The sequence below is a fragment of the Diplotaxodon limnothrissa genome, linkage group LG7, assembly GCF_057381915.1.
Source record: "Diplotaxodon limnothrissa isolate DT_005_m linkage group LG7, D_limnothrissa_male_GT1.1, whole genome shotgun sequence".
NCBI classification, from domain to species: domain Eukaryota; kingdom Metazoa; phylum Chordata; class Actinopteri; order Cichliformes; family Cichlidae; genus Diplotaxodon; species Diplotaxodon limnothrissa.
This window is the reverse complement of record NC_140602.1, coordinates 6672597-6692549: the sequence shown is the minus strand read 5'-3', so window position 1 is coordinate 6692549 and position 19953 is coordinate 6672597. Positions and strand designations below refer to the sequence as shown.

Genomic DNA, 19953 nt, shown 5'->3' with positions numbered 1-19953 from the left:
GAGGCTGGGATGAAAACAAAAAGCAGTGGCCGTGTGCACACATTGTGATAGTACTGACAGGGATGGAAAGAAGGGGATTTCATTACAAATTGCATTGCTGTCGTGAATAATGTTCCAACTCCCACTTGTCTTTGACACTATAATAACGTGTCACCTTTAAGAAACTTGTAAGACACTCAGTGCATCTCCGCTTCTTCGCTCCTCATACAAATAAGGGACCAGGATGTATTGCTAAGAATAGCTTATCTAACCATTGTTTTCCTCCCTTCCTTCACCCTCCAAGTCTTGAAGTATGTTGTGCAAGTGTCTGCTATACAGGACGTAACTGCGCTCTAACATGTGAGGTATGCCTATGTTATCATTTCACAATTAAGTGAATTAGTATCATATATATCAGTCAGATAGACAGTTAAAATTTTATAGGGACTAAATTTTTTTTAAAAAGAAAAGAAATGTAAGCTACATAAAAAAGAACAATTAGTAGTTCTGTTCATGTGATTTTTCATTCATTCTTGTATATCACCAGACAGGAAAGCTTGTGGAGCCCAGAAGCAGGGGATCTCTGTGCTGCCATTATTCATGTTTCCATGGTTCCTCCTCAACAAGCGTGCACTCCGCAGCAGAGCCATTAGTGGCTGAGGTTACCTGTAAGAAGTTAGCAGAAGATCTAAACAGTGGATCCAAGAAAAAAAGAAAATTCTGGTCAAAAGACCTTAGAATAACACCACATTCTTAAAGCTTATAATGCATCAGATCAACTACTGCATTGTTATATGATGTCTATAAACTAAAATGTTGTATACAACATTCTTATTTAAATTTGACTACTTTTAGCTATAGCGCTTTGTAGGGCTGTAGTCTCCAGAACAACTAGTTAACTGACCAAATAATTACTAGTTTTCTAATTGATGTTACTTTCATAAGGAGAATGTCGTTCCAATACTATTCCCTCATTTTTAATGGTTGGAGCAAAAACTTACAGTTAGGATCACTTTGGATAGAGACTTTGAAAAGAGTAGCTTTTTAACATTTGCTCAGCATTAGCTCTGTAATACCTGTCAAAAAGGTCGGCAGTGTGGATTCATTTTTATTAAGGCTAAATTTTTCACACATCTTTCATGTTAAATGCTTGAGACTATAAGTATGTGCATGTTAGAAATTGTAACTGGTATGTGCATTAAAGCAAAAGGTTTGGGACCAACATCTGCCAGTTGCAGTAAGACCAACAAAGCCAGACCATATTCACCAAGACCAAAGCAAATATGAATCTTTCACTTTCATCAATACAGTAGAATTATATTACAATCGGAGAGGTGTCAAACCTATTGGTCAGAGCATGTTGCTTGTTTGCATTTTTGTCCTGGGATCACCAGTTAATATGGTTTGTGTGGATGCACACTGGTATATGCTGGTTGACTGCAAATCTGTTGTTTTTATTTTAGTACAAAATGAAGAGTTTGGAATAATTTAAACAATGTTTTGTTTAATAACATTTTTGTTTATCTATAAATAATTTTGGCTAATAAGGCAAAATGCACTCAGTACAGTGGAGCTGATTTAGAAAGATTATTCTCCCCAAGACCAATGAATAGGTTTTAGGGTAGAACCAATTTCAGTTAATGGAGATTTTCTTTGGTTGACTACAGCCCTCTTTAGCACTTGAAACCTACAAAGACAGAATTGCTATTTTGCAATAAGGAACACTGGAACTGCAGGAAAACCACTGATGTCCATGCATGCTCGTGGTAGTCCTAACATGAGTTAGACAGTTTCTTTTAATGACCTGGGAATAGACCACAAATTTATGATGAAAACCAACTTAAGAGGCAGTAAAAAATAGACAAATGAATACATTTTAAATTCAGAATATACAAATAACACAAAAAAGGAAAGAACACTACCAAATGAATGCATAGTTACGTTTTAGCTATTCTGCAAGCATCTACGACGTTTCATTGGACTTGAAATGGGTTAGAAATGTATGTGAGGCAAAGCAGAACAGAAAACAGGGAAAAGTGGTGTGGAAGGTACTGGAAGCAGCAAGGTTTTGTTTAACATTCATATGTAAGTGTCCATTAATAAAGCAAGTCTGAGAAAGGAGGATATAACTTTTTGCCATGGGCAGATTGCTTGTGCAACAGATTACCAGCGTTGCTAGGTAACGCCCTTCATCCTTTAATAAATGAATAGGCTCATCAGTAGGCCTTTGCCGCCCGTCTGTGTGTGTCAGAGAACAAGCATTATGAACTTACATATAATATTCTAAAAGACTGGAATACATTCAGATATTGGATTTAAAATGTTTTACATTTCCGGAGCTCCTTCTCCCCTCTAGATTTCACAGAATATTTCTCACACTGGACAGAAATAGATGGTGTCAAAATGCAAAAAAAAAAAAAAAAAAAAAAAACCCTTGTAGGGAATGACTCACTGACAGTTTCGTAGTTGGTGTGTAGGGAACATATGAACTGCTAATTAGCTCTAGCACTTCATTTCTGTATCTTAAAATCCTACAGAAAATGGGAAACCTTTGGAAATGTTCCCATTTAACAGTTAAAATCTGCTGTATTCTAAGCAAAAGCAAAACACGCCATACTGGACAATAATTTGAACATAAGCAATATTTAAAATTATGTCAAAAGACATTTCTTTAAAGTGTTTATTAATACATGTATTCTGAAGTTTTGATAAAGGTGGCTGGTAAATAATTCCTCTGTGTCATAATGAGGATTATCCTGCTCTGCCTTTTGAACTGGAGCCGACCCCCAATTGGCTCCAGTAATCAGATTAGGCTAGCTGTTGAGGGAGAGAAATTTGATCCTTTATTCATATGTACCGATGCTGAATAATATTTTGACATAAACTATAATTTTTTGCTGTTGTTTTTCAACAGCAAAGCTGCTATTCCAGAGAAATGAACACATGCATACATCCAACTATTGTTCCATTGCTTCACTTCTGAAATAAAATAACAGCGGGTGTATTTACAATGATGTAAACAAAGACGCAATGCTTAAAACTCAAACAGATTCAAGCAAGGTGCAGGGTGAGCATGCAACACGAGAGAGGGTTATATACAGGTCTCTATGTTTGTAAGCATTAAATGTACCTTGCATTCATCTACTACAACAGAATTGTTAGCAGTGGCGCTAGCAGTTGTGGTATCGGTAGCGGTTAAGACGCACTGGTTGGAATTATTTTCGTGGTGGTTCTTCATGTCATCGTAATAAGACTGGGTCTTTGTCATCATTTCAATGTCGTCCGACTTTGCCGTGTGTGCATCCAGCTCATCCAGCTCTGCCTTCGACATGTGGTACACGATGCCTGCACCGTAGGAGTCACCCACCACGTTCACTGAGGTCCTGAATCGATCACTGATGAGACACAAATCAGCATGAAAGATGGCTTTGCATGCTAGTAAAGGGTTTGAAAAACCCTAATACAAAAGCAAAGGCAAAATTACCTTGTACAGTGTAACCACAATATAATTTTTTCTTTTATCAAACTCACAGCAGCCAGTCGACAGCAACCAGGAGACTGATATCTTGGGTTGGCAGGCCTACAGCAGTTAGGATCAGCAACATAGTCACCAGGCCAGCACTGGGAATACTGGCGGCCCCGACACTGGCCAAGGTGGCTGTCAGACTGGGTGAAGATATGGGAAAGCGGCACTCAATAACATTCTCCAAAACCACTTGCCTAACCTCATTCTTCACACCCTGATGCACTTCCCCAAACACCAATGAACATTACATCCTCTGCATCTCACAGTTAAAAGGAGGCACTCAGTTTCTGCTGTGCTTAGGCTGAGGCGCACCCGAGTAGGTTCTTCATCTTTATGAACAGAGGCTCACAGAGATGAAAGAGAGATTGGATATTTAATTTGAAGGTCCATGGATTTATATCCAATAAAAATGTCAGAGTCAATGTCATCTATGTGCAGATCACTGGATTATAAGAGTATTTTGGAAAGATTGTTGCGATGAAAACAGCGAGTGACTGGTAATTCTTGCTTAGCTTCCTCCTTAGCATGAGACAAGGGACTGGGGCATATGGCTGCTTCCTCTGGGTGCTTAATTTGCTGTACTCTAAATTTCTTTTCAGCTCACCACTAAATGCCACAACACTTCTGCTGAGTTTGTCTTTATTGTAATGATCTAACTGTGGGAGCTGCATTTATCTCAGTTTAAACAATTTAAACAGTGGGAACTGCAAGTCTTACTTTGGTGACTAAGAATAGCTTCAATGGAAGAACTGCACACATATGCAGCCATTCTGTAGGACTCCATTTCTAAAACCCATTCTTATATATATGTAAGCTAGGATGGGATGTTAAATATTAAGTGCAAAGCCATGTTTTTTCTGACCTGACAGTGATAATTTGACCAGGGTCAAGGTTGACACCGTTCATCTGGGCAATGAAAATGGCAGCCACAGCCTCATACAGAGCAGTTCCATCCATGTTGATGGTGGCACCGACTGGGAGCACAAAACGAGTGACTCTTTTGTCAATACCCAAATTCTCTTCCAGACAACGGAAGGTGACAGGTAGTGTACCAGCACTGGAAGGGAAAAGCAAAACAAGTTGGATTATAAATGTATAATAATTTGCACAAATATTAAGACAGCAATTCCTTTTCCATTCTGATGCTAACCTGGAGGCTGTCCCCAGAGCAGTAATCCAGGCCTGGAAGATGCCCAGGAAGAAGGTGAAGGGGTTTTTCCTGGTGATAACGAAGTAAATGCTGGGGAGGAAAATTGCTCCGTGGATAATGAGGCCAATGATCACTGTCACCATGTACATGCCCAGCTGCCTAGCCACGACCTCCAGATCCTTAATGGAAATGATCTTGCCACAAATCAAACAGGCAATACCAAAAGGAGAGTACCTGATGAGAAGAAAAAGTATATGTTTAATCATTTAGCAACATATTAAATTAGTTAACCCTCATAAAATCTTCCTATTACAAGCAAGCCTTTATCTTTTAAAGCATTACAGTTACTTGACAAATAACTTGGAATGAACAACAAACACATTAAATTAAGTCATTTCTGATTCAAATGACTTAAATGAGTTTTAAAATGAGTCAATGGGAATCTTGAGTGACACTAACCACATGATCATGATGACAAGTTTCATCACAATCTCATTGAGGATATTGAAGAATTCAATCATGAGCCTGGCCTTCTCTCCCATCTTGCCCATGCAGATGCCAAATGCAATAAAGAAACCAATCAGACCTGTGACAAAAAATCATAAATGTGTCACATTTTGAATGCCACCAGTGCTGAAGGGTGAGATGTGTCCAGCATCAGGGAATTCTTATAAGATGATAGGGTTTCCATTTAAAAACCAATAGGCCTGTCCAGATATTTGCAACATTCAAAACCGATTCCCAGGCATGACTCTAGAGTATGACTGGAATATCTGAAATACCTGAACATCTATTTTCCATGATATTAAATCAATATGGGGCCGAGGGAATTAATCTAAATGACTTTGATTATTCCCCGACTTGTTCTCTTTGCATTGTGGTTTCGATGGAAATGTCTCAACTGCAAAACATTCAGAACATTTCCATCAGGCAGCGATCTGTATTTCTGTGTATTGCGCTAGTTAGCAAATGCTGTGATGGTGATGGCTAAGCTGGCTAAGATGATGAATGTTCTCAACATGTATACATGTTCTGTTACCTGCTACCAGCTTAGCATTTGCATCTTAGCTTCATCATTGTCTTCATTTTAGCATGCTGATGTTAGCGCTTAGCACCATTCGTAATATTGCTTAATGTTACTAGGCCACATACTGCAGCTATATTACTGTGTTTTCAGTTGCAGTGAGTTTTACATACCCAAAACATTCATGCCACTTTTGAACTGCAGTGACTTTTTGATGATGTACTGAGGCTCCTTTGTAATGTTAGCCACTAGGCCCTCCATAGTGGTGGCATTGACATCCTCCTCAATAACCACCTCCACCTTCTTTGTGACTGTCTGAATCTGAAAGAAATTAAGCATTAAGCATAAATATTAATGAGCTAATGACATTTAAAATATTTTTCTTTAAGAATTCTTTTGTGGTATTAAAGGTAATGCACTGCAGTGGTTCTGAATCAGATCTCTCTAAAAGACTCCAGTTTGCTCGTGTAAATGGAGAGTCCTCTTCACACACTAAGGTTAACTATGGAGTTCCACAGGGTTCCATGCTAGGACCAATTCTGTTAACATTATACATGCTTCCCTTAGGCAGTATCATCAGAAGGCATTGGCAAACATTTTCACTACTATACAGATGATACTAAACTTTATCTGTCCATGAACATACACCATAACACACACCAGTTAGTTAAACTGCAGGTATGTCTTAAAGACATAGTGCTATCCAGAGTAAGCAAATTCTCACTCTGGATAGCATTACCTTGACCACCAATTCTTGGAATTGTTTTTTACCAGGATATTCAATGCATATATTAAACAATTATGTAGGACTTTTTTTTCCCACTTGAAGCATATCTCTAAAATTAGAAACATGTCTCAAAGTGATGTTGAAAAACTGTTCATTCATTTATTACTTCTAGGCTGGATTTGTTCGTTATTATTCGAATGTCCTAAAAAAGCCTTTAGTTGATTCAAAATGCTGCAACAAGAGTATTGACAGGGACTAGGAAGATATATAGCAACATATATATATATAGCAAGATATATCTTCTACACTGACTTATCTTCATTGGCTCTCTGTTAAATCTAGAATCAGATTTAATATCTTTCTTATAATGTACAAGGTCTTGGATAATCTTATCTTAATGACCTTATAGTACAATAACATCACATTAGAGCACTTTGCTCTAGACCGCGAGCCTACTAGTTGTTCCTTTAGTATTTGAAAGTAGAATGAGAGTTATAGTCTTCACCTTTCAGGCCCCTCTTCTGTGGAATCAGCTCTAAATTTGGATTTAGCAGATAGACACTTTTCTTCTTTTAAGATAAGGCTTAAAACTTCTCATTTTGATAAAGTATATTTTTAGGGCTGGATCAGGAGACCCTGAATCCTCTAGCTCTAGGCTGCTGGGGGATTCCCATGATGTGTTTCTTCTTCAATAACCTTTTTCACTCATTATATGTTTATACACCACTCTGCATTTAACCATTAGTAATTAATTAGTTATTAATCTCTGGCTCTCTTCCAACAGATGGCTGCCTCTCCCTGAGCCTGATTCTGCTTCTTCCTGTTAAAGGGTAGTTTTTTCTTCCCACTGTCCCCAAAGCACTTGCTCGAGGAGGGGTTGCTTGAATTTTCTATGTTTCCTTTCTATTATTGAAAGCTATTTACTTTACAATATAATAGCATTGGGGAAACTGTTGTTTTGATTTGGCATTATATAAATAAAATTTGTATTGTGTGTGCAATTGTTTTGGTTTATCAGGCATCAACCCCTGTAGTTCTCTGTTGGTAGCCTCTTCCGAACACTTTATGAATGTAAGCCTACACATGTCCCAATACACAAGTTTATTTTCTATGACTTTATGTAATATTCCCTAACAAGTGATGGGATGGCATTCATGTGTTCAGATATCTCACAAAGATTTTCAAACTGTGAATAAATCCTTTTAATCTGTTACCTGTTGGAAACAAGCCTGCACAAGATTCTCTGGGAAAAGGTTCCTGATCAGATCAAAGAAGGCATCCAGACTAGACACATCATCATTTTTCTCGCCCTCGCCAAGATTCTCCTTCAGTTTGGGGTTGCCAGGGTGGATGACTAACACCAGGATAACTCCCAGGATAGCAGCAATAATTGTGGTTGTCATGTAGTAGACCATAGCTCTGGTGCCCAGGCGACCGCTAGATTTGGCATCAAGACCGGCTAGACCTGCACCCAAAGCAAGCAAGATCATGTTTGCCTGTTAATTGCTAGGACGTATCCAATGGAAATGTTGACTCAATGCTGCAAGACATGAAGGCTGTGCTATGCAAAGACAATTAGTAGATTATATAAGGGTATTTTCTTATTGCATTATGACTTTTTCACCAAGTCTATTTTAGTGTATTAGAGCAGCAAAAGGTGTAAATCAAGAACTTAAAATTCCTAATATATTTGAGTGTGATAAATTACACTGCACCTGTGATTAAACTGGAGATAATGAGTGGCAGGATCAACATCTTCAGCATCCTCATTAGGATGTCTCCAGGAAAAGCAATCACCATGACAATGTCTGGGTGGATTGGGGAAGCAACACGAAGCAGCATCCCTGATACAGCCCCCAAGATCACACCTGAAGTGCAACAAGAAAAATAAAAAGGTGTAAAATCCCAAAATATGAAATTGTGTGAGAGAAACAACGTGAAATACAGAAACAAAGTGGCCAAGCCAAGCCAACTTTAAGTAAGTCAGATATTACATGCAAATAAACCATAACAAAATGCTATGATTTTAATCATTTGCTACTTGAAAATAGTATCAATTCAAACTATGAAATAAATAATTCTCAAATGATTTGTTGTCAAAGACATCGTATTAACATCTTAGTAACATCTTAGCTTCCAGCCTTATAATTTCAGTTGTTTGGTGAGAAGGGATCTGCTGGACACTTAGGGAGGGCAATGGGTTGTGAAGATAAAATGCAAACCTGCTGACAGTGAGCAAAGCTCGTGGAGGATTAAAATCAGATTCCTTTGAAGCAGAGAGGAGGAGCAGCATGTCCGACTCACTGGTGAAGCATCTGTCATCTCAGCAAACTCTTTTAAAATTTTTATTTTTTCAAAAGCTTCAATAAATGATGGATAAAAAGATATGTTTCACTCTAATCTCAGGCACAAATTTTGTCTCACTGAGATACTTGGATTATTTTCACATTATCTTTTTTGCGTGTGCAACCTTACCTTTCCTCTGATCTCCATTCTTTAATAGCCTGAATATTGTGACATTTGAAAGATCCTCTATTCTCAAACAAAATCGTTGTTGACCCTTAAAGCCACAATGTCTCTTCTAACCAACAGCTCTTTTCCTGCCACACACTGTTCCTGCCATTAAGTAAAGCTGACCTCTGTATGCTCCCACCCCCCACTCCCCTGCCTACCAGGCCTGGTGGTTGGCCTCTGTGTCTGTCTGTCTTAGGCAAGACAAAACTCCAACATCCTCCTGGGGCTGCACTTCCGCTGCCAAAGATAACACAGCCCAATATATTGTTTCATAACACAAACTGATCACAAGGCCTCCAGCGTTTTTTTTTTGTTTGTTTGTTTTTTAAACCTAAGTTGTCTTCAGCGCTTTAATCTATCCCCCAGTCTAACAGCATCCAGTGGATTCTGCACACCCGATGGTTTTGGATGGCACTTGATTTCCTGTGCTTTCCCTTTGGAGCAATTGCAAGTTCCCTTTCAAGGTTTCATCTGCCAAGTGACAGATGATCAATGATCATGCTGGCTCACTTGCTTTGTGAGCGTCCAGCCGGGTGCCATTGGATGTACACAGTACGCATGCTCACACAAGCCCACATCCATACAAGTGCAATGCAGTAACTGAATAAGTCAAATGTACACATATTTTTTAATTTACAGTTTAAAGAGTCCTGTAATTATAGACTGTATGACTGGGAGAGCCGACATAAAAACAAACCATCAGAAAGAACTACAGTTTAAACAAATCTAATTTAAGACCTTACATCTCTTCCTTTATTAAAAACTTTTTTTCTTTGGACCCTAATCAGCATGTGGTAAGATGACAGCACTTTTCATGCATCACCAGAGGCTGTTTTTATGTCCAGTACAGCACAGCTTTTGATAGCAACAGGTGGCACAGAATTGGGAAAGTTCAGAACACTCAGTCATCTTTCTGTCTGAGCACAGATGGCATCTCCTCCGCACATATAATTGAGCTAGCATAAGACTGAACTCAGTGGTAGTTAGTATCTGTGTTTAGCCCTCCTTACTTTTTATTAGGCTCTCGAGATAAAAAAAAACCAAAACCAAACATAATAATAATAATAATAAGTAATTGAAAGAAAGAAAAAACAGCGTGAGGGGGCTTACCAAGGACAGTGAGAGTGAGAAGAAGGTTCTTGAACATTTTGGAGCAGATTAGGGCACATTTCGACTGGGGCCTGGCCTCAATGGGCTCCAGGTGACTCTCGTGCATCCTCACCTCCACTTGTTTAGGCATACTGTTGGCACTGTGATATGAAGAAAGAACAAGTGATTTTTGTTAAAATCAAAGCCATCAAGTCAGACAATGTGAAAAGTACACACTTGACCACAGAACATTTTTGATGACCATGCTGTGGTGATCATGCTGTGGTCATATTCTGTCATGTGACAGTCACTGTGAGAAAGAAGACTGTTGATTCCACAACAACATACAGGAGCCTTTGAAAACTGTTTATAGCTCAAATCAAAACACTGTGTGATGAAAAATGTTTAGCATTCAAGCGTTGCCAAGCTGTCACTCGAACACTGTTTGTTCATGGTTAAGAGAGCATTCCAAAAGAAGCAAGCTGACTACAAGCTGCTGCTTCTGAAATCACAGTCCTTTGGGGTATCTCATCTCAGTTTACTGAAGGGTGATTGTGTAGCCCCAATTTTCTCAGAGCAGACTTTTGTTAGATTTTTGCAGAAACTATGAAACCTTTTTTCTGATAAAATAAAATAAATTGTGGAAAATGTTGGTAGACTTTTCAGGAATTGTTACAATGCACAGATTAAACAGAGCCTTAATTTTACAATGTTGTTGCACTGAAAAAAAAAGAGTACGAGACAAAAAATGCCTAACTATCAAATAATATATCTGTTTAGACTTGATCTTTCTATCTCTCAGTTATCATTTCAGTTTTCACATTCACAGGTAATGCTTTGAGAGCAGCTTTGTGTTGAATAAAACACAATTTTCCATAATGAGCAGCCCTGAGTAGCTTTCTGTAGTCCCACTGAGGTGTTAATGCATTTGTTTAATGAGAAGGGAGCCAGCTGTGTCTGTTATGTGACAGTTAGGTATGTGTAAGAAAAGAGAAAATAACAGGCACTATAGCTTTATGCTAATCCCTCAGCATCAAGTTAAAGAAAAAATATACACAATTAACTACCTTGGCTTGATATATCTTTTGTCTGCTTATGGACTTTGTTGCTATTCAATGAGCCCATTACAAATTCTGGTGTGATGGACAACCAAGAACAGAAAAAATGAAATAAAGTGACCCTCACCTTCCCCCTTGCCGTGGGGTTCACAGTCTAAAAAACACAAATGGAAGCTTCAGTGGTGAAGATTATGTTATTTGGAGATATTAATGATGATGTCAAGTATTTTTTTTCTTTCTTTGTCAAAGCTAAAGCTTTTACCAAATGCAACAGAGAGCTTGAATCAAGAGGTTGTTTTGGGAGAGGAACCTCACAGCCAGCCTTGTTATTATTATGATTTTTTAGGTTTTAGTTTTTTGTGTATGCATACAATTCCACATAAAACACACACTTTCTAAGTTACACGCACCTCCCCCATTGTGTGTGCATTGTGATGTTGAAAGACTATAACAAGACCACCTGGTCACCTTCCAGGCACACAGATGGATGATTCCTAGCTCCTCTTATTAATTTCTACGTGTGAAATACAGAAAATACACGCAAACAGCAGGCAAGTAGCAGCCACATTGCACTCTATTGTGGCGTGATTGCATACTTTAGATAAAAACTCGAGGAATTCATAAAACCCCAGAAATTAAAAAATTACCATTATATAAAAATCCTATTCCACGGGAGAGATGAGTGCTGCTAATTGAATGTCCCCCTTTTTCTCTCCCTGTCATTATTTTTAGCACTATGAGAGGAAGCAGGCGATACTCTGCCATAATCCTCTCATTAACACTTCTCTCACCAAGTCAGAGACAAATGAGAGAGCAGGTTTGTGTGACCCAGTGATGGATGAATGTGAAAAAATATAGCTAAGAGTTACAGCCACTGCAGCAGCTGCATTATTTATTATCAATTTGCACCAGGAGGAAATAGCAAGGTGTTTTTGTGTTATAGAGTCATTTTGTTGGCTGGAACATCCTTCTTGTTATTAACATTTCATGAGCTTCGAATTAATTACTGTGCCCTAACAAATAATTCTGAGAAGCTTCACACTTAAGTCCACAATCAGATGGGACTGGGCATCTTGTTTCAGGAAGTGTAAATGTTAAAAAGTTACTTTTGTTTCAGTATAATCAGATTTTACTAAATGTTCAGTACAAAACCATATTTCAGACCTTCAGACCTGTACAAGCCCACACACCCACAAACAGCTTCTTCCTCTCAGTCACTAATGGGATCATGTTGTAAACCGGTTAATCTTGGCTGAGAGCTTAGTCAGATTAATTGCATTACAGGACTGTAAAGCCATGAAGAGTTACTGGAGTTGTGAATAAAATGAAAACTATAAAACTATATTTTTTTCATTATATATAAAAACAAAACTTAAAAATCAATAAGTGGCTGGAGTAAAAAAAGAGAAAAAAAGTAAAAGGAGTAAATATTTATGATATGAATGGAAATACATAGTACTTACTTCATTTCTGGGGGAGTTGAGGTAAGTGCTATATACATTGACCAGGATCAAATCTCCAGTCTTTGGTATTTAAGAGGGAGTCGGCACAAGAAAGTGTTAGCAGGCGTGCAAGTGCTCCATCCAAATATGTTGCCTGATGTCAGCAGATAAGATCCCAGGTACAGCCGGTGGCTAAAAACACCTCTGCTCTGCTGACGGCAACCTGCTTTCAGCTGTCCACAAACTCCTCCGCAGCATCCAGAGAGGAGCGAGTCAACACAGTCCAGACGACAGACTTAGTCACAGACACAGCAACCTGAATGGCCCCATCCTGATGTCTGCTACATCCCCCACCGCCCACCCCCCCTCCACCACCACCACCTCCTACCCCTTGACTCCACTGCCACCAACACCCACGGCCAGCTACTCACGAATCTCACACGTGCACACATATCATACGCAGACGCACAGCCAACAAACCTAAAAGTAAATAAATAACTAAGAAGAAGAAATGGAAGGAGGAGCTAGTATCAGAGCCTATGTTTCAAATCCCCCAGGGTCCTTAACAGTCCCTAAACACTGTAATCCCCACAGAGAGCATGCTTCTAGACACATCCAAGTACCAGATGGATATGTGGTTCACCACATTATACACTGGTTAATCTATCTATCTATCTATCTATCTATCTATCTATCTATCTATCTATCTATCTATCTATCTATCTATCTTATTGACTATAGTCAATAAAACTCCAAACTGAACTCCAAAGCACAATTGACCTATGTGATTCATGTGAGGATGCTGTCACGCTGATTTCCCTCTAGTCTCCCAGCAGCATGAGACTTCACATGGCATTGAGCAGTATCACATTATTCTAATTAGGGAAATGTGTTGGAAAGCTATTTCCTCTTCAAACAAATGACCAGCTACACAACAAAAGCGAGAGGAATGCCATCTCTGTCTGTAAAGGTTGTGTCATGAGAAATCACTCATCCTAAATCCCTTAACATGTCATCCTCATTCAAAGGGCTCTCCCGCGAAAAGAGTGCAGTTTCGGGGTGAGAGCAAGGGGCTAGGACAGAGAAGAAGGGGTTACAAGGGGCAGTAAGAGGGACACTAGGGGAGAAGGGGGTACTGGGGTCGCACCATCACTTCTCAGCCAAAAGAGGGGCCTGTGAGGGGAAGGCCGAGGCAGCCATCCCCGCTTTTGGCTGGTACCATGTGAAGCTCTCTGCTTCCTCTCTCTTCCTTCTGAGGGGCTTTGTTTCACACGCAAACAGTGGCAGTGGCCCCAACTCGTCCGGCCAAGCGCTGCATCCAAACTGGCAGGAGCAAGAAAAGGAGGGGGGGGGGTTCAGATGAGAGGGGGTGCAAGGGTATAGCAAGAGGGGAGTGCAGTGGGCATGTCCAGAATGCCAGTTCTTTCAGGCCACTGATGTCATGCCTGTGCCCACCGTGGGAGAGCAGCGGAGGGACCAAGGCGCCCCTTTCTCTTGCCCCCCTCCACAGTCTCTTTTTCCAGGATGAATGAATCTTTCAGAAGCAGCAGCTCATTGTGTCCCATAATCGACGGCGATTATCCCAATTTTATGCAGCCTTCCCAGTGCAAGGAGGTTCCCTGAGCGCTGGCATTGAGGGCTGCTGCGATGCAGCAAGGACCACGAGGGGTTGTCCTGGCAACACTCTGTGGTTTAGAGAAGAGGATGAAGGGGAAGGAGGAAGCTCACAGCCACACACATACATAGCATACAAACACACTGCCTGCACAAACACCCTATAAAGAGAATGTATGGCTCAAAAGATTTAAGTTTTATCTTTATCTCCTAAAAGAAAATACAAATTCATGCATTCAAAAAAAATTTAAACAAACTTCATGAGGTGTTTTGTGCTGCTTCATAATTTTTGAGCTACTGCGGTAAGTGTGGACATATGGTGCCAGTCATAAAATATGTCTACCTAATAACTAAAGAAGTTTGCATTAGAGGCTGGTTGTGTGATTACTGGTCAAATTCAGGCTGTTATCATCCATGTGATAGCACAGACGGCCCATTATACACGTTTCCCACTGGTCTCTCGAGGAGCCCGATCCCCATTCTCTTGATTGGTGCATCACAATATGTTGTGATATAAAGGCAACTAGAGCAGGGCCAGGCTCCGGATATATCTGCCCCCTTTGGGCCTCACAGTCACTTGCATTACAGTGGGAAGAAATGAGCTCACACATACTGGCTGCCTAGGAGCTGTGACCACCACCAGCCCCTCAAAAGGAAGCTCTCAGCAAACACTCCAGGTTGTGCTGTGCATAAGAAGAGGGAGATAATTTCCAGGACTCTAAAGAAAGAGAGGCTTTATCACACTGCACCTCTAGATTATGCATCCCTACATGGTTGGGATTAATATGTTCAGGGACAGGTATCGATAGAGATGTCCACAGAGGGAAAAGTAATCAGTGGAAGTTCCAATAAAACAATACTGATGCAAAACTGCATGTGTTAAATATCAAATCCCAAATCACAACTGACACTGTGCTTTCCTTCCACAGTCAGTATGCTATTCTCCAACAAATAAACATTTTTAAAGATTATGTATTTTCTGCATAATATCTTTATACATCGTCTTTTTACATATTTGTGTGTCTCAGCTGTTTCTGAATGTTGTTTTCCAAAGCATGCTACACCTCTGACATTCCCATTTTAGTGTTGGTGATCCTAAATTTTCTCAATTCTGTTAATTTAAGAGAGTAGGTGTACAGTCACTCAGTGGGACACTTAAAAAGTTGTGTTAGGCCTATTCAAATTTAACCCTGCAGTGAGCTTATAGTCACAAGAAAGACACAAAGGTAAATGTATGTGAACATGAATAAAATATATTTATGCTGAAATTCATCAAAGTCACTAATCACTAACTGGAAAGCAGGTGACGTGTTCTAAAGGAAATTCTGAGGAAACTTTTCTGCAATTGTGAAGTTTTACTCACAGTCAAATAAGAGAAAAGCAACAGAAATGTAAAGCGTGTTGTTATCAATATAGTGCTGCAGATCTGGTGACAATAACAGGGGTATCCTTAAAAACATATGGGCATCCTGCCTTTGTAGGCCTAAGCACTGGTATTCAGTACCACGGTCAGTGACCCAGCCTCCGGTCTTAGCACAGATCTCCCAAATACTGACAGACTACCAAGTACTTACCACAGCTGACCCTGAGATTGTCACATGGTGTTACTGCCCATACTGAAACTATAAGGAGCTCAAAAAAGTCATACTTGTCATAATTGTACCAATATTTTTACATGAATTCACAGACTGGAGCTTGTCAGTTTTGTCTTTCAGTGCTTCCAACAAATACAGTGATGACTCTCCTCTTCAATTAATGTCCTTCCTGAGAGATACAATTCTCAATTTCTTGTATTCAGTAGCTGTAAGACAGATTTTCTCTTTTCAAATTTCCCATTTTTCTCATTATATTTTAAAATCACAGTGTATCGCCATCTTGGCAGTGCATAAAGGAGCATTCCCTAAGGTTTCCTTTTGTTTAGCACAACTCTGTGTCCATAATGAGGCAGTCATTAGAGAGTCTCTGAGAATCCCGAAGCTTGTGTTGGAGTCTCTATAGATCGCACATGCGAAAAAGTCCCACTGTAATTAAGTCCTAACGGCCCATTATGCAGAATCATGGTTGTCACAGGAATGAATGAGGTGACTTCAATTCATCTGGATAATATCTGACAGGGAATTTAGTCTGATGGTATCTATTTCACCCAACCTCTTTACTGCTGGAGCTACAGGACACGTAGTGACACCCCAGAGTATGTTGGATGATTTTTATTATTTAAAAAGGCCGAACATCAAACAGCTATTCTCAAACCTCTCACATTCATAACCCAAGTCTCAGTTTTTATGACTCACATTCTTCTTAGACTCTTAACTGTGAAAATTTCAGCTATGTAGTGACCGCTCCTTCATTACAAGCTATCCAACTCTCCAACTCTTTTCTAAGTTCACAAAAAAAGAAGAGTCACCTGAGATGCTCTCACTCTACCGCTCCAAACCTCCCAGATGATGGGTTACACACATTTCCCGCCTCCTAAGAGTGTTTCTGTGTTCATGCTGTATATGAAGTGAGGCTACAGCACTATCATTAGCAGAGGCGCATCTGTTTAACAGAACATCCCATTTTTCAACACACAGCTTTTCATGCCGTTGGTCCGATCCCCACCGGAGCTCATTAAATGAGCCAGTAAGGCAGGACAACCCCACCCCCTACTACAAACAGCTATAATGTACCCGCTACATGGCTGAGAGGCAGATGACAGGGAAGAGGGGAGGGGTTAAATGGCAAGAATGCCACATCGAGATGGATCCATAACAATGCAGTGGGGGAAGGGCGAGGGAACGGGGGGCGTCACTGATGGAGGTAAGGATGGAGACAAAGGAAAGGAATGGCAAGCGAATAAGAAAACAGCAAAGGTGAAGGGGAGAGTAATCACTTGAAGAGCAGCATGTCTCCACATTTACTGTAGGCAAGGGGCTTTTTTGTTAGCACGTTATCTGTGGACACATGACGAGCTGACATCTGTGTTAGGCAGCTGGCCCTGTGAAATTGGATTACTGCGCAAATCATGTTTCATACATCACTAGACTCACCTGACACACTCTAAAATTGAAATGAATTAAAATGACAGGATGCACGTAAAATTGTTTTTGAATATGGAATGCCATTGTCAACAATGAAAACGTCTGCTGGTCATGTTCCATGAATCAAAGGCTGGGTGAGGGGGGTTAAAGTCCGGGTCTGGATTTGCCAATAAGAGGACAAAGGAGGATGGATGTTCTCTCTCTAATTAAACAGTGCAGCCTATAGGGACTGAGCATAGCCTGAAACAGTAGCCATTACCCTGATTTCCCCACACCACCCTGCAGCGTTGCCTGAAAGGGCATGCCTGCACACATACAGCTCATTACATCATCCAGCTCAGCCAAGATACCACGTGCACATTTTGTACCTACGCTAGCATATGACTCAGTCCTAAAGACAAATATTTTGTGTAGATTTTTATATGTTATATGAATTGGATCATTTAAATAACAAGAAAAGTCTGGTTAAAATTTTAGAAGTCTATATTAAATTTTGCTTAAAAACAGCATGGAAATCATTTTAACCTCTAACAGTAAGATAATAATACCGCAGGTATAACTGTCTTCAACAATGAAACCAGTGCCTAGTATCTGTGCAACCAAATGAAATGCTTGTACTTCTTGGATATGTGCCATATGTTATCTGCATATAAAACTTGAAATAGATGTATGTACACATGGCCGTTACAGTGTTCTTAGCAAAATCACATTTCGGTAAGATGTGCTCATTAGTTGAAAATGTAATAATCTACTAAGAACATTCTATGTTTGTGTGTGTCCAGAGGAAAATGCACATCATCAGGGACGCAATATGGAAGCGTATCAGGAGAGCAGGGAAGTGTGACCGAGCTGTCAGCTGCTCACTTTCAGTGTCTCAGCATATATCTGTTTTCCTGTCATCGGTCTCTGTCTCTACCTAAGTTTCTCTCTTCTTTTCTTCCTCACACACATACAAGATACTGATACAGTACGGGATATTTTCAGCCAAGGCAGATTATCTTGAGCTTTTTTTGGTCCTGGTTCCATGAACTGGAGTATTTTAGGTATTTTTTGAAATAAACAGAATTTTACAAATTTACAATTAGTAAAGATAAAGAAGCACTTTACTATCGCTCTTCTTTCAGAGCCATGTCTTTGAATCTGAAAAGCAGGAGCTAGCTGTTGCTTACTACTAACACTTTTTACACGTGAAGCCACATGGAGTCTCCTGCTACTCTTTGGTTCATCTTTTTTCCTTTAAAGTCATGCACACTTTGTCAAACTTATGTAAATATGTATTCAGTCACAGGCAGCAAAGGAATGCCGTAGAGGGTGAGCACTCTCTCATAGACTTTTTCCACAACCTAATTATTGAAGCCAGCATATAGTGGCAGTCAATCATTATCATAGGCTCTGGGCAAAATAATTTTCAGCAATTTTCCACTGTCATAAATCCCACATGCATAAAAATCGTAGCCTGCGAGAAGATCGTAAACTTGCTTTGGATTTCAGGACGAGGAAACAAGGATTCCCAAAGATGTCAGTGGGAATGTACCAACAGGTCTGTGTAATCCATAAATGTTACATGGTAGACGTTGATTTCAGGTTATATGTCTATATATCTAGAAGACTAGATAGATAGATAGATAGATAGATAGATAGATAGATAGATAGATAGATAGATAGATAGATAGATAGATAGATAGATAGATAGATAGATAGATAGATAGATAGATAGATAGATAGATAGATAGATAGAGCTCCTAATTAACCAGTGCATAATGTGGTGAGCCAAACGCTGCTAACAAAACCCTCTCTGTGCTCATCGGCCATTGAGGCAATCCGCTCTTGGAACACGCCAACCCTACTAGAATAATGGGCCACTTTACAGGCCTCCAAGTTAGTTCACAGAATATAGAGCTGGGAAACCGCTCGCACAGGGTTCATGGGGAGGAGGGAAAACTTAATTGTTGCCTCCATTTTTGTTTTTCATCCCCCCCCCCACCCTCTCTTTCTCCTCTCTTCGTTCTGAAAAGGGGGCTGACAAACAGGCAATGGACACAATTGTTGTGTGTTCCGCTGGACAAGTGGGTGAAGTAAACAAAACTAGACTGTAGGGTCTATCGACTGGAGCTTGTCAAGATGGGATAGGCTGAGCAGTGGGGAGCAGCACACATGCAGAGGAAGGATTGGTCAGGGAGTTGTGTAAGTAGGAGGGGTGAGGGCCACTGCCAGGTCTGAGGGGGAGTTAGGTAGAAAGGGTGAGAGTAAAGGGTCCTGAGGGAATCAGGAGAGAGAGAGCAAAAAAAAGAAGGGGGGGTTCCGGAAGAATTGGGGGGTGGACATGGGTGCTGAGGTTACTCTTCTAAGTGTGGGTATTGTATTTAGTGCTGAAGTTCTCATGCATGTCTTGCTTCAGCTCCCTAAAATGTCCGAAAGTGATGGAGCTCGCTGCGATTAAGTAGACAAGTAGCAGCTCTGCTTTGCGCTCCCACAGCTCAGGCTATTTACATACTCAAGAGGAACATTAATGCCAGTCGATCCCCCAAGGCTGAACAAAGAAGCACACAAACCTGCCTCTGAGGCCCATTACGCACTTAATTGAGGATTTGTGGAATAGTAAAAAGGGGCAAAGGAAGAGGAAGGTGGGTGAGACTGGGAGGGGTAGTGGGTGAAATGGGCAATTAAACAATTTCTTTGTTGTTTTTGTGTTATTTTTATGTTTTTCCCCCTTTGAGTTTCAGTAAGATTTGATTTCCAAAACATGGATTTCAAGTATCAAACATAGAAATGATAGGTAGACAAATGTAAACAGCAAAAGGAGCATCCAG

At 40.1% G+C, this 19953-nt stretch overlaps 1 protein-coding gene across 2 annotated transcripts; it reads right to left on the bottom strand.

Annotated features, from left to right (window-relative positions):
- Positions 1–573: 573 nt before the first annotated feature.
- Positions 574–12568, bottom strand: LOC146627662 (excitatory amino acid transporter 2-like). 2 transcript variants are annotated; one of them, XM_085357281.1, is made up of 11 exons: positions 12531–12568; positions 10031–10170; positions 8122–8274; positions 7621–7871; positions 5853–6000; positions 5115–5241; positions 4656–4889; positions 4368–4562; positions 3511–3645; positions 3110–3374; positions 574–645 (listed from the first exon to the last, which is right to left on the bottom strand). In XM_085357281.1, exons 1-11 carry the CDS (start codon positions 12566–12568, stop codon positions 574–576), a joined length of 1758 nt encoding a protein of 585 aa, XP_085213407.1. The 2 variants fall into 2 exon arrangements, with proteins under 2 accessions (XP_085213407.1, XP_085213408.1); XM_085357282.1 differs by lacking the exon at positions 12531–12568 and having other exon boundaries at positions 3110–3149; positions 3186–3374; positions 10031–10160.
- Positions 12569–19953: the final 7385 nt, after the last annotated feature.